The sequence below is a fragment of the Sminthopsis crassicaudata genome, chromosome 1, assembly GCF_048593235.1.
Source record: "Sminthopsis crassicaudata isolate SCR6 chromosome 1, ASM4859323v1, whole genome shotgun sequence".
In the NCBI taxonomy this organism is placed as follows: domain Eukaryota; kingdom Metazoa; phylum Chordata; class Mammalia; order Dasyuromorphia; family Dasyuridae; genus Sminthopsis; species Sminthopsis crassicaudata.
In genome coordinates, this window is record NC_133617.1 from 578,722,165 (window position 1) to 578,737,396 (window position 15,232).

Below are 15,232 nucleotides of genomic sequence, written 5' to 3' on the forward strand. Positions count from 1 at the left end.
GACCATTTGGGGTTTACTTGGCAAAGGTACCATAATGGTTTGCCATTTCCTTCTCCAGCTCAGATGAGGAAAATGAGGCAGAGGATTAAGTGATTTACCTAGGGGCATACAACTATAAGTGTTTGAGGCTGATTTTGAACTCAGGTCTTCCTGTCTCCAAGCTTAGCTGTATTCACTGAACTTTCTATCTGTCTCCTAAGCTTGGGGTACCCCACTCTTTTAAGGGATAGTGACTAGGGAAGGTAGTATCTTTTTATTCTGAACCAAATGTACCTTTAGCCAGCAACGTTTAGGGGAGGCAAATAGAGATAATTTTATTTCCATAATCTTTTTTTAGACACTAGAGAAGAGTCTCGTAGGAAGGGTATTTTATCCTATTTTTATCCTATTCCCTTCAAGACAGGATTCAATCTCTAGTTGAGAGGGCTGACCCAGACCTTTAATTATATATATTGATATCTTCCATTGGGACATCTGTCTATATATTTAGACATCTCATGCAGACATATACATTTTATCTGACATCATATACCTTACATTTAAGTTTGCATTTTCTGGAAGTTGCTGGGCAATATGGAACTTCCCAAATAATGTACTGAATCAGAGACTATCTAATCTTTTCACTTTCCAATGAATTAACTTGCTCATAGTCACATAGCTAATAAATGGCAGGTAGAACTTGCATCCAGAACCTCTGATTCCAAATCCATCTCTCTTTCCATTATAGGTGCTAAGAAGTAAACAGTTGTTGGAATTGTTTGTTAAAATCATCTTGAACAATGATTGGAGGAAGGAAATGAGCACTTATTAAGCACTTACTATTGCCAGGTGCTGTGCATTTGCTTTACAAATATTATCTCATTTGATTCCTCAAACAGACTTACAAGATTATTACCCTCATTTTACCACTGAGGAGACTGAGGCAAAGAGAAGGTTCACATAGGAGATCACATAGCTAGTAAGTGTATGTGAGACCAGATTTGAACTCAGTTCTTGCTGACCCTAGGCTCACCCTTTCACCACTTAATTTTACATGTTCACAATGAACTGATGAGTCAGGACTTGAATCAGGATATGAGGCTGAGAGAGGCCCCACAAAAGAGTATACACACACACACACACACACACACACACACACACACACACACACACACACACTCATATTTCAACTCCACAGAGCTTTGAAGAAAAAGGAATATTAAAAACCATCTAGTCAACCCATTCATTTTACAGATGAAGAAACTGAGGCTCAAAGAAGTTACATTAATTTATACAAGGTTATACAGAGTTTAAAGTGCTTATAATTCAAAAATGTTCTCATTTCAGTTGTTAAGATGTATCTATGAAAGCTGCTTATAATAATGTTTTAAAGTCAACTATGAGACTTCTCTAGTCAGTACCATGAAAATTATATATATATAATTATATACATGTATATATATTATGTATATATATATAATGTATATATATGGTTATTTCTCATTTCTCATATGCTCTAATCAGCAATTAGTTGAAAATTAGCCTCCCAAAGAAGACATTTAAAAGCACAGATTGTGGTTGCAATTTAACAGAGATTTAATGCAAATTTCACCCTTTTCATCTGTTTAGCAGATCTTGTATTAGAAGAAAACAAGGAGTGAGTACATTTTAATTTCACCTTATGTAAAATTGTAGGAGCCTGAAAAATATTTGTTATTCCTTACCACCTGATTTGCATTTTGAAGCTCCATATACTTTGTTCCACAGGCACTGCTCAATGATTAGAGAGGTTAATAAAGAAAAACAGCTGTTACAACTCTGAAATTGGCTTGTTAGGGTTATGATTTGAGGATGTTATTTGCACAGAAGAATCCGAATGAAACTCTAGAGACAGAACTGGAGAAAGGAGAAATGAACTATAACTGACATACTTTAAAAATTATTATTTTTTAAATGACAGTTTTATTCGGAAAGATGAAGAAACTGAAAATAAAAAAATAAGATTTTGCTGGTTAATTGGAAGCTCACCAGTTCTTTGTTAGTCTGTTTCTAGGCACAGCATCTAATTCCAGACTCTTCCTTTGCTATTTTGGAATTACCATCGGGATTATTCTTTGGGAAGTATTTTGTGTCTTAACAAGGCGAACGCAGCGCGCGGCACGGTGACAAGAAGCCTTACTCTTGCCTCAGCACATCTCTGTTCAAATCCCACCTCTGATAACTTACTGTATGACCTTGGGTAAATGAACTAAGCATTGAATACACTCAAGATGAAGGATCCACAGGACTCAAAGTTCAAAAGCAGTACAACAAATGATTATTTTCATACCACATAACATTACTCTTTGAAGAATATTTAATAATATGAAATTAATCAGTATTTTGACTTTATTAATTTCATTTCAAGAAACTTATATTTGGGGAAATTTTTATTTTTTTCTCTTACCCAAAGTGGGTGGTTTTTACTAAATTCCAGGCAATTTTCCCAATTGAGTTAAGCTATACTTTAACTTTGACATTTCAAGTCAGTCATTTACTCATTGTAGCTTGTGTTATTAGATGACAGAGAGAAAAAAAAAAAAAAAAAAGACAAAATGATCTCTCTACCTTACTCAGAGGCTTACGTGTCATAGCCCAGATTGCAAGAAACTTGGTCAATAGCATTTTTATCACAATTTATTTTTACTGCCAAGATTTGCATTAGGACTGCTATTAGATCCTGTTTCTAAGTTGAGTAGATCTAGTTTATCACCAAGTCCAGGGTCCTCCCCTCAGGCACAAACATCTCCTTTGGCTACGATTAGGTGATTTATGAGATTTTTTTTTTTTTTTTTCGGTTTACCCCAAATCCACCAAATTTGCTTCTTGGTATCTAAGAGACTAGATTTATCTTCAAAGAGCAACTGTGCTGAATGAATCAAAGAAAAAAAATGGAGGTGACTGGATCGTTTACCCGGAAAAACCCCGCAAGTTTGAACCTCCAAGTCTACAAATTGTGGGACCCATTAATTGAATGATGCCGTGTTTTTATGTTGGAGGGGGAGGGGGAGGTGGGGGGGAGGAAGGATGCCTAATTATTTAATTTTTCTAGTGCTGGCGTTCCCAACCTGTGAACTTATTATATTATATAATATATGATATTTATTGTTATAAATAATATATATGTTATTATATTTATAAAAATTTATTTTATAAAAATATTTTAAGTATTTTTGATTGTTTTTGCAATCCCTATGTATTTTATTTTATGCACTCAAAAACATTCCGTCAAAAAGTTCTGGGACATTAAAAAAAAGTTAAGAACTCATGGTTTGGGGAATGAGCATCTTCAAAGTGTTAGCAGCACCTCCGCCCAGAAAACGCAGATCATAACTGCCTAGAGATTAATCTCAGGACCCAGCACCTGGGCCATAGGAAAAGGCAAAAGTCTCTTCGGGAGTGCGCCTGCGTGAAAACAAAGGTTCCCTGCCGCATGCTCCCCAGCAACCCCACCGCAAAGTCGAGCTGGGAAAACGTCACAAACTAGGAACCCAGCCAACTTTAAAAAAAAAAAAGGGGGGGGGGAGAAGGAGAGGTACTGCGCGCGCTGCAGAGCACGGGGCGGAGACGTTTCCTTCCTATCGGAGGTTGGCAGGGAAGTCGCTAGGCGTCATTTCCGGCTTCCTCTCTGGCTGCCATCTTGCTATCCCGCGTGTGTTCCCCTATCTTTGGCTCTTCTACCTGCGACCCCGCGAGTAACACCCCCGGTCATCTGCGCAGCTCCGTTTCCGTTCCGGCAAGGTACAAAAAGGCGCGGGGCCGGGGTCTGGGCGGACGGTGGTCCCCGGGAGAGCTCCCGGAAGCGAGGGCTCAGGGAGAGCGGGGAGGGAGGAAGTGAAGCAGGGAAGGGAGCCGGGGAGTCGGGCAGGCCGAGCGACCGAGCGGGGCGAGGCCGCCCCAGCACGGCTGGGCCATGTTCTCCCATCCCATGGCTCAGGGCGCGGCGGGAGGAGACCCGGAGCCGCAGGTGACGCGCAGCCTCCTCCTCCTGCGCCGGCGGAATCTAGGGCGCCCGCCGGCTTCGGGCCGCCAGGGTCGGGCTTGGGCCTCGGCAGACTCCCAGGAGAGATGGCTGCGGGCCTTTGGCCGCGCGGGGCCGGGGGGAAGGCGAGGCCGGCGGCCGGCCCGCACGAGGGCTCAGGCCCGAGAGAGAGCGAGGCCTCGGGGAGAGCGAGGCCGGCCTTCCCTCGGAGCGGGGGTGGGGTGGCAGCTGGAGCTCGGTGGCCCGAAGGCCGCACTAAGTCGGGGAGAGGTCACGCTGACGCCTTTTTCTGCTTTTACAGATGAAAGAAACGATTATGAACCAAGAGAAACTTGCCAAGCTGCAGGCCCAAGTGCGCATTGGTGGGAAAGTAAGTTTTCTCCAGTGTTACTACTTGGCCCAAAAAGCCAAGGCTTTAGTGGTGCTTCTGCTTTCTTTAATGAACTTTTTGCTGGTAATTTTTTATTTTAACTTTATTACGGGTCCCTGCAGAGTCCGAATCTAAATGTGATAGCGGGGAAGCACGTTTCCCAGGCTTCCTCGTCACTCCCCGACTGGTCGGGAACATGCTGCCTGCCTTATAATCCACAGGCCCCTGATAAATGTTTGCGAACTGGTGGACCCATGTTCTACTCCTTATTCTCTAATTCTAAATATCTAATGTGTTTACTAAGAGCTTTCTCACCTCCCCACCCTGGAAACTTGTGACAGACACCGAACCTTCTCATACCCAAACTTCTTTTCCTTCACCACCGGGCAGAGACCTGGATATTTAATAACTTAATAAATGTTTGCTGAAAGTCAGGAGAGGGCTATACCAGATGAGACATAGTAGCTGTGTATTTGGGAAGAGGCAAGGAGAAGCAAAAGGAAAATAGAAAACTCATTCTGGCAGAGAAAAAAACACAAATCACTCCCTAGGGAGGTTAAACTTTATTGTTTTGACTTGAGTTATGCAGACACTCCTACATTTTTTAAAGTTCACATGTAATGAAAATTCGAAATTGGGCTGTGTAATTTTCTCAATTCTTTGATCTGGTGGTCACTATAGGTATTCCAGTAAACCCAACAACTATTTCTGTGCTTGCTGCTCCTGTCATCCACAAGCCATCATTTGGAGCGCATTTTAAAACTTAAATTATTTTGGACAGCTAAGGCTCAGTGACTAGAACCTGAAGTCAGGAAGGAACTAGGTCTTACTGACCCCTGCAAGCTTTGTGACCTTGTCAGTGATTTTAAGGCCAAATTAACTGAGCAGTTGTTAACATGTATAATTAATAGCAATGCCTTACACCTGTAAGGTCCAGCTAAAATCCACATCTATGTGTGTATTCTTTGTGTAAAAATAGAAATGAGACTTGACAAGTGAACTTTTTAAAGATTGACAGGTTTTATTCTCACAAAAATCCTTTAGTTCTCTAAACTAGTTATAGTTCCCAAAGTAAGAATCATAATAATAGTTTTTATTTGTGCATTTCTGGTACATTTTTGAGATAACATTTTGAGATGTTTTGTAAGTTGAATTTGGTCCAGGATAATTGCTTTTTTCTTGGGAAAAAATTTTCTTCCCTTTATTTTGCATCTTAAATACAGGTATATGATGGAATTTATAACCATTCCTGAAAGCATAACTTCTTACCTGTTTTTGTTCATTATATCTTGGAAAATTTAGGGGGAGAGGAGGATTAATGGGTGGTTTAAATACTCACTCGGGTCCAAAAATCTCGAGGGGGGGGTTTAAAATGACTGTAGTTTGTTTCCAAACGCAGCAGATGGTTATGTCTTTTACTTTTAAAATTAAATTGAGGATTTTCTTATATAACAATTTCACTGGACAGAAATCTTATCCAATAACTTATTACTATTTAATGATATGTTCTTAATTTGGTATGGCTTTCCAGGTTTTTATGCTATATGCTTTTTTTTTTTTTTTTTTTTTGGGTAAATGCTTAATGCTTTTAAAAATATCAGCAGAGGTAGAGAGAGTCATTGGTCTTAGGACATAGTTTAGAACTTCACTTACTCTTAAGGAATGAGTAGCTAGTTGGACCTTGAATTTAGTGATTTGATCTTAATTCTTGCATGCTGAAACTTGTGTTCCCTAAGGTTAACACCTACATATTAAAGATTGGTTGCATTTTGCACTTTTAGCAATTATTGTAAGCTAGGTGTGGCTTTACATTCTCTGGGAAATTTTTCTTCAGATCTTTTTTTAATGGGACAGAGGTTGGGTGTTCTTATGCCATAGTTCCTTTAATATTTTAAGAATTAAATTTCTTTTGTACCTTTTGATGGATAAAACTATTTAACTGGGGGGGGGGAATGTAATGAGGTAATTGAAAGGTCTTCAATATTGTGGTTTACAGGAATGATTGACATAAGGCATAATCTTGATAATCAATTTTTTTTTTTTAAATGAATATGTTCAATAAATATGGAAATGTGATTTTTTTTCCCAGGCTTTTAGAAAGGTATTGGTCTTTTATTGTGGGGGAAGATGAGATACTAACAGGAGCTAATTTTTGACAGAACTTAAAGATGTTCCAGTCTTTTCCAAAAATATTATAAAACCTAGTATTTTAGGTCACTTTAGTGATGAGTTCAATTTTTTAAAAATTGACTAATAAGGCTTGATTATAGCATTGTATAATGCTGTGAAAAGCTACTTTTGCTCTAAAGAATACATTCTTTATGATCCATTTTGGTTGGAAAGGAAGTCTACTTAAAATGGGATTGCTGGGAATAGTTTACTTAAGCTTTGTGTCCATTGCCAAGTTGAATCTGAGCCATGATTTTGAGCTCTGGTCTATCTGGCTATTTGAGGACTATCTCTTTAGTGGTAGTGCCCTAGGATAAAGTAAGTGTTAGGACTTAGCAGTGACATAACTATCTGTCTGGCAAAGGTTTTCAATTTTGCACTAGGATTCCCTGTCTTAGCTCCTTAATACTTTTGGTTATATGAAAGATCTTCATGTACCTTTTGCTCCTGTACTTGTCTTTTTTTTGCCAGTAAATTAACGTGTCTTTATATAGGACACCCTGAGTGTTAAAACCATATAAATACATTCAACTTCCACCTCTTCTTTATCACTATTTCCTCTAATCCACTTAAGCACACTGATATTTTAAGAGTTCAAAGAAAGATCAGAAAGGGAAAGAGTTCATTTGAAGATGGTCCATGTGATTTGGGGGAGGGGGAGCACTGAGGCAATTGGGGTTAAGTGATTTGCCCAGGGTCACACATCAAGGAAGTGTTAAGTTCTGACGACAGATTTGACTTTAGGCCTAGTTCTCTATCCACTGTGCCAACTAGCTGCCCTTTATGATAATTTCATGAAAGACTTTTTTTCCCTTTTCTAGGGGACTGCTCGGAGAAAGAAGAAGGTGGTTCATAGAACAGCTACAGCAGATGATAAGAAACTTCAGTTTTCCTTAAAGAAACTAGGAGTAAACAATATCTCTGGTATTGAAGAGGTAACTTTGGTGATTTTGACTTGATCTTTTTTTCCTTTAAAAAGATAAAGGAAACACAGATATAGTTTATTATGCATTCTTATTGTTTTATTTAAGGAATGTGAGTTTTAGCCAGTTACATAGAGTAATGGTTTTTGCCCCTAAAATGAGATATAAGGGAAAAAAATTGCTCCACTGGGATTATAGTCCCTTCAGGAGCTATTTAATGAAGAATTGAGATATTAATATATTGACATGGCTTTTTATGGTCTTTTAATTCTAGTCTTGAGTTATTTTTTACCCATTTTGGGGAAGGTGCTGCATTAAGATTTAAATATTTTAATTTGGGAAATGTGAAGATTGCTTTTCTTTTACTACCTTTCAGCAATCATATATATATATATCCCATCTATATGGTTCAGAAACTGTCTTTTTCCTTACAAGTTCTTTACTCTCTCAAAAACTTTGATAAAGAAAATTATGGTGTAATGACTTTCTATCATAGGAGGCATTAGCTATGGAGTAAAATATTGAGCAATAATTTTTCTATGTATTTTCAAATTACAAAATAGGGGAGAGATGAGAATAACAAACAAGAGTTGGGTGCCTAAATTTTGTTTAGTTTTCTTTTTTTTCTTTTTGTAAAATAGAAGTGGGCTTAAACTTCAATGGCTGCTAGGCTTCTCGTGTATTAGCTAATAACTTATATTTGGTGTTCAAACTTGGTGTAACTTTATGGTTACAAAGTACCTTACACATATTATCTTAGTTTCTTTTTGCAACTCTTATGTTCTGACCTTTCCCTTTCCTCCCAGATTTCACTTTTAACTGCTTTTCTGGGATAGCATAAGACCTCCATTCCTCCATCTATCAGAATTTTATATATGGAACTTGAGAGGGGAAAAAAAGCTATTGCCAGCAGTTTCATTCCAATATATTGACAGGCATGTCTATCTAATGTGATTGTTTACTTGAATATATAATAGGCAAAACTGTTGGTAGAGGAAAGTTTCATAAAAAGTAACTTAATACGCCACCTGATTTTAGAGCTAAGTTCATATGTGTGATTTGATTTATAATGTGTTTGGTATTATAAAATGTCAGTGATTAGGATATACACCTATGGGAAATTTTTGTATGTCTCGAAGGTAATGTAGCGTCTGCTGAATTTGTTTTCTGAGTAAAGCTTCCATTTATTAGCTTACCTGCAATACTTAAGCTTAGGGGTTTTGTTTTGTTGGAATAAGATATTTAAAGTTTTAAATTGGGCATCCCTCATTTTTTTTCTTTTAATTTTTTTCACAGGTGAATATGTTTACCAACCAGGGAACAGTGATCCACTTTAACAATCCTAAAGTTCAGGCATCATTGGCAGCAAACACTTTCACTATTACAGGCCATGCTGAGACAAAGCAGCTAACAGAAATGCTCCCCAGCATCTTAAACCAGCTTGGAGCTGACAGTCTGACTAGCTTAAGAAGACTGGCAGAAGCTCTACCCAAACAACGTAAGTTACTCATGTATTGGGAATATGGGTGTGATGAAGAGTTGGGGTTTTTTGTTTTGTTTTTTGTTTTTTTTAATCCCCCCAAAGCATTATAAATGTGCTTTTACTGCAGGGCAGGGACTTGTCATGTTAAAATTTTAGTTGGGAAATAATTTCTGAGTAAGTACTCTTCAAAAAATGAAGTTGCTTCCTGCTTTACTATGCCACAGTTCTACTTTGATAGAATTCTTTTTTCATACTCTTGTTCATTTGGATTTGAAGTAGGTGGAAAAAGTTAAACTCTGGTAGTCATTAACTATGAGTATATTTATTGGTTAATATAGGTGAAATCCCAAGTAATAAATAAATATCACTGTTGTAATTTCTTATAATTATCGATGGACATTACAAATTAACAATTGAGATTTTATCAATTTATCTTGTGCTACTTATTATCAACTAAATGTAGGATACTGCTTGTTTCTGTTATTCACAAGAATTGGGTGAATATCTTGAACTATTTTGTTATGTTATTAGTACTGTGTTTTTTTATTTTAGGAAGATTTGAGAAAGTGTAGGTAACATTTATATTGTGTGTATTGCAGCTGTTGATGGGAAAGCACCACTTGCCACTGGGGAGGATGATGATGATGAAGTTCCAGGTAAAACTGTACTTGTTGAAAATTCTATTGTTTACGTACATTAGAGTAAAAGGCAGTAGGGAGGGGCAGCTAGCTGGTGCAATAGATAGAGCAGCAGCCCTGAAGTCAGGAGAACCTGAGTTCAAATTTGGCTTCAGACACTTAACACTTCATAGCTGTATGACTCTGGTCAATTCAATTAATCCAATTGCCTCCGCCAAAAAAAAAAAAAAAAAAAAAGCAGGTCATTTCTTTAACATTAGCTTGATAAAATTAAGAGCACAGTTTCTGTTAACCCATATACGGCATATCCTTGTGGATTAGTCTGGTTTGTTTACAAGAAAATTAAAATCTTGGTGGAATAAATAGAAAGAATGGTAGTTTCTTTTTAGCAATGCAATAATACATGCATTTCAGTAAATTTCATAAATCAAATAAAATTTTCTCCTTAGCAATATTAGTACTACAAGAGAACTGTTGAATATGTTTTAACATATTTAACATGTATTGGATTACCTGCCATCTAGGGAAGGGAGTGGGAGAAGGAGGGGGAAAGTTTGGAACAGAAGGTTTTATAAGGGTCAATGCTGAAAAATTAGCCATGCATATGTTTTGTAAATAAAAGGCTATAATAATAATTATGAGAGAGAGAACCTTTGAAATGCATGCCCCTAGTGGTCCTGGAACCTAGTTTTAGAGAACTTTGGTTTGGTTTTGTAGGTGATCATTCATTGCTAATATCACAGGTAACTTCAGTGTCTGGAAAATTAAGAAAAAAAAACAACAAAACTTTAAAAATAAACTTGGGTGCCTATTGGATTCTTTCTTCATAGTAACCAATGTATTGCCCAATTACAACTCTTGGAGAGTAATATAGTTTCTTCAGTTGCAATATTTCCACTGTTGGCAATAGGTTATGATGTTTGTGTTTTATGCTTATGCCCAAATTGACTAAATTGATGTGAATAATGCTAAGTTGATTGTAGTTGTACTTTGTATTAAAAGTCCTACTTTGTGTCTAATATGAATGATTTCACCAGATATGCTTTGGAAATTACTCCTTCATAAGATTTAGGGATAAGCTTATAAAAATATTTTCATAACATAATATTTTGGTTTTTTTCCCTCCTAGATCTCGTTGAGAATTTTGATGAAGCTTCTAAGAACGAGGCAAACTGAATTGAGTATCAACTTCTGAAAGTTAAAACTTGAAAGTTATGTGGAGCTGCTATTTTATATCGTGTGACTGCTTTTTTTTCCTTTTTCCTTTCTTTGTTTTTGTTTTTGTTTACGGATCTATAGAATTAGATCTTTGATATTTTGAAGCCCATTGGACATTGCAGCTCTTTTCATTTATTGCTTATACACAATTCATTCTTTGCAGCCTAACTATGCTGAACAAACCTGGAATTAAAGTTTGAAAAAAAGGTTAATAAAATCTTTACCTAGTATACAGTTGACTTGATTTTGTTGGTACTCTAATTTGTATATGAAAGCAACGTAGATTTGGGGGGGTGTTTAAATAATATAACTGGCTATGTTCCTTATATGTTTTGTCAGATTCCCATATATTTTAGCAAAGTTATGAAATATTTTATATGCCTCTAGACTTAAGTTAAATTAAGCTGGTTGGAATGTTTTATGTGAAGAGGAGAGAGAAAAAATGTTGGCTTGAAGTTTGGTAAAGCTATTTTTTTCCTTTTGCCTAATGATTTGAAGCACTTAGAACAAAATAGTTTGTCACATTTATCTCTTACAGCGAATTTATGTATAGAAATAAGAATATAATATGCTCTAATGGAAAAAGAATATAAGCAATTTTTTCTAGAAAAGTCCATAAGAAATCTACTTGTTTCATTTTGTGGCAGAATAATTTTGTCACATTTTGATTGGGTTTCATAAATTAAAGCAGTTATTTGAGGTTTTTAACTCTTCTAGTGGGTGGTTTTTTTTTTTTTTTTTTTTTAAATACATGGTAGCTTTTTAAAAGTTTTTTTTATTATAGCTTTTTATTGACAGAACATATGCATGGTATGCATGGGTAATTTTTCAACATTGATCTTTACAAACACTTCTGTTCCAACTTTTTCCCTTCCCTCCCCTAAATGGCAGATAGTCTCATACATGTTAAAGTATATCTTAAATACAATATATGTGTACATATTTATATAGTTCTCAAGTTGCACAAGAAAAAGCGGATTTAGAAAGGTGAAAACTTGGGAAGAAAAACAAAAATGCAAGCAGTACATACTCCTTTCCCAGTGTTCTTTCACTGGGTCTAGCTGGTTCTGTTCATCAGTGATCAATTGGAACTGAATTGGATCCTCTTATTGCTGAAGATAGTCACTTCCATCAGAATTGAGTCTCATACAGTATTGTTGAAGTGTGTAATGATATCCTAGTTCATGTAAGTCTCTCCATGCCTCTCTGAAATCATCCTGGTGGTCATTTCTTACAGAAATATTCCATAACATTCATATACCATAATTTACTCAGCCATTCTCCAATTGATGGGCATCCATTCAATTTCCAATTTCTAGCCAGTGTGAAAAGGGCTGCCACAAACATTCTTGAACATACAGGTCCCTTTCCCTCCTTTAAGATCTCTCTGGGATATATATGCCCAGTAGTAACACTGCTGGATCAAAGGGTATGCATAGTTTGATAACTTTTGAGCATAGTTCCAAATCGCTCTCCAGAATGGCCAGATGCATTCACAGTATCAGTGTCCCAGTTTTCCCTCGTCTCCTCCAATATTTGTCATCTTTCCCTGTCATCTTAACCAATCTGACAGGTGTATAGTATCTCAGTCACCTTAATTTGTATTTCTGTGATGAATAATGATTTGGAACACCTTAAAAAGATTTTTTAAAAAGTTAATTTATTTTTCCACTTGCAAGTAAAGAGTTTTCATTATTCACTTTTTGTAAAATTTTGCATTTCAAATTTTTCTTCTCAGATGATGCTATTAAAGAAAAGTCAGAACAAAAGATAGAAGAAACTAAAGAAAAAGGTGAAAATAGGATTATTTCAAAGTTTAGTTTTCCATAGTTCTCTCAAGGCTGATGGCATTTTCTGTCAATCTATTCTAATTGTCTTGGATTATAGAGAAGAACTTAGGGTATATCACAGTTAATTATCACATAATCTTGCTGTTAATGTCTACAGTGTTCCCCTGGTTCTGTTTAGCTCAGTTTTTTTTTTTAATTTTAATGATAATTTTAAAATATTTTTCTAATCACTTGTAAAGTTTTTAACATGTATTTTTGTATGATTTTGAATTCAAGCTAAGCACATGCAGGTCCTTGTCCCTTTTTAAAATTATTTCTTTGGAATATAGACCCAATAGTAACACTGCTAGATGCAGTTTTATAGCCCTTTGGGCATAATTCCAAATTGCATTCCAGAATGGCTTGATCAATTCATAACTCCACTAATAATATATTAAAGTCCCAATTTCCCCACGTCGTCTTCAACATTAATCATTATCATTTGTCAGCTAATTTGATAGGTGTGGTGCAGGATCTGTTTTAATTTGCATTTCTCTAATCAATAATTAGAACATTTTTTTTCTTTCGACTATAGATGGCTGTAATTTATTGGAAAAATCTTCACATTCTTTGACCATTTATCAATTGGGCATTCTTATAAATTTGATTCAATTGTCTGTATTTTAGAAATGAGACCCTTATCAGAAATATTGCATTGGGTTAGCTTAAAACATTTCCTTTTTAACTTCAAATAACTAAAAGGAATATTAAAATTTAAGATCTGATTCTATAAGTCTAATAAGAATTTAATGGATAGATACATATATGATCTTTAAGAAAAGTGACACTATTAATTTTGGTAAATTATTCACTGTGGGTAAATCCACCCATTGAATCTTTTTAAGCACAACGTACTAAGTTCCTGAGAAATTTATATCCTTAATGGGAAATCTTTTGTTATGTTTTTTGTTTGTTTGTTTTGTTTTGTTTTGGAGGGGGTGCTTATGTTCTAGCCGAATTAAAAAGTTTAGAAAATGGGGAGATTGTTTTAGAATCTAGGGGACCCACTCCTTTGTTTTCACATGCTTTAAAAGTACAACTGTTCTCTACTATTGCACCATACAGAAATGTGAGTTTTAAAAAATTATTCCTCTATTAGAAGTTTGAAAATTACAACCAATGGGGTTGTGTGGGAAGGAGTTTGTTCCTAAAAATCTAGAAAGATGTTACCAAGGATAAGGTAAAAAATAACTTATCTAAAAGTAGTTTCCCAGTAGTTTTCTGTTATAAGTTTTGTCTGCTTTAGAAAAATATTTGAGCACCTACTGCAAACTGCTACCTATTCTCACCCTTAAAGCAATAATTATCCTAACAAATTTAGCTCCCAAATTAGTAGGTATCCAAATGTCAGATTCTGTAAAACCCAGGATGAGTCTTGTGTCTTTTGCTTTGTGTTGTTTAGTCACATATGTGGAATGCCAGCTTAATTGCAGTCTAAATTTTTTTTTTTATTTTAATTTAAATGAAGTTTCTGACCACTTGTTACTTTCCAACCCCATTTATAAGTAAGCACAAAATTCTTGGCCAATTCTATTTCATAAACTATTACAGGACAATTAGCAACAGATAACTACCCAAATATAGCAATACCCTCATGCTATCCCAGAGTTCTCTAGCATTCTAAGAGCTTTTCTAAATAATTATCCTATTTATCCTTTTTTCAAGGACTGGATAACAATTAAATCTCATCCAAAATACGTGTCTTTAGTAGACCTTTATGAAGTGAGTAGTTATAGGAATTTTAAGACATGGGTAGGTAGTTGGGTATAGATACAGTTTGGAATTAGTGAATGCTTACAATCAACTAGTTAGTTATTTCATGTTCAGTATATTATACCTTATTTGAATTTGCATTCCTATGTATACAATTAATGAATTAAACTAAATTTCTTTAGGTTCCTTTTGTCTTGGAAGAGTTATGAAATTAAGACATTTGATATGCTTCTTCCAAGTAAAAGAATTTCTTTGTGTTTAACTATATATTCTTTTGGGACTGAATTAGCCAGACAGTACTATGGAATTGGATGATCCTTTTACTTGAATTGTGTTAGCAGAAGAAAATTCTTATTAATGATTAAGTATTGGTGCTGGAATCTTACATTTTTCAAATGTTATACTGTATTATATGGCATGGCTGAGAGGCTCCGAAAATGATCTGGTAGTTAAAAACAAGACTCATGTATTTGTGTTTTCATTTTTTAGGAAATCTTTTAAACATAGAATTTTTTTTTTTTTTTTTTTTTTTTTAAAGTCTTGCTGATTTGGAACCAAAGTTTTGGTTTTCTAGAAGTCAGAGATGGGTGGGATTAATCTTTTACACACATGTATTTTCATCACTCCAGTCAGCACAGTCTTGTATGCCATCTTTGCAGCGCACTTTGGGAATGCAGTCACAATCAGCAAAGAAGACTGTATTGCACCTCCAGCCTGAACAGATTGGGCACTGCAAACCTGTAGATAATTAGCTTATTTTAAAATGTTTATCCAGTGTTCAAGTAGATTAAAATCCAAGCTTAAAGACAACTGGAAAAGAAATACCTCGGAGATTTAGGGTGTATTAGTAAAAACTAATAATTGCAGCTGTCTGCCAAATATTACACAC

The 15,232-nt window shown here is 35.6% G+C and overlaps 2 protein-coding genes across 4 annotated transcripts in view; one reads left to right on the forward strand and one right to left on the reverse strand.

The window, feature by feature from the left end:
- The first annotated feature begins 3,534 nt into the window (after nt 1-3,534).
- BTF3 (basic transcription factor 3) lies at nt 3,535-11,031 on the forward strand. Of its 2 annotated transcripts, none has more exons than XM_074282254.1 (6): nt 3,535-3,759; nt 4,302-4,370; nt 7,361-7,474; nt 8,759-8,960; nt 9,545-9,601; nt 10,713-11,031. In XM_074282254.1, the coding sequence occupies exons 2-6, from the start codon at nt 4,302-4,304 to the stop codon at nt 10,757-10,759; spliced, it is 489 nt and encodes a 162-aa protein (XP_074138355.1). In that variant the 5' UTR covers nt 3,535-3,759; the 3' UTR covers nt 10,760-11,031. The 2 variants fall into 2 exon arrangements, with proteins under 2 accessions (XP_074138355.1, XP_074138354.1); XM_074282253.1 differs by lacking the exon at nt 3,535-3,759 and adding an exon at nt 3,777-3,985.
- Nucleotides 11,032-14,385: 3,354 nt separating this feature from the next.
- LOC141551033 (low-density lipoprotein receptor class A domain-containing protein 1-like) overlaps nt 14,386-15,232 on the reverse strand; it is a 29,152-nt gene continuing 28,305 nt past the window's right edge. For both annotated transcript variants that reach the window (XM_074282263.1, XM_074282262.1), the window contains one exon: nt 14,386-15,081. In XM_074282263.1, the coding sequence (XP_074138364.1) occupies nt 14,945-15,081 (137 nt within the window). In that variant the 3' untranslated portion in view covers nt 14,386-14,944. The remainder of the gene's footprint in view (nt 15,082-15,232) is intronic.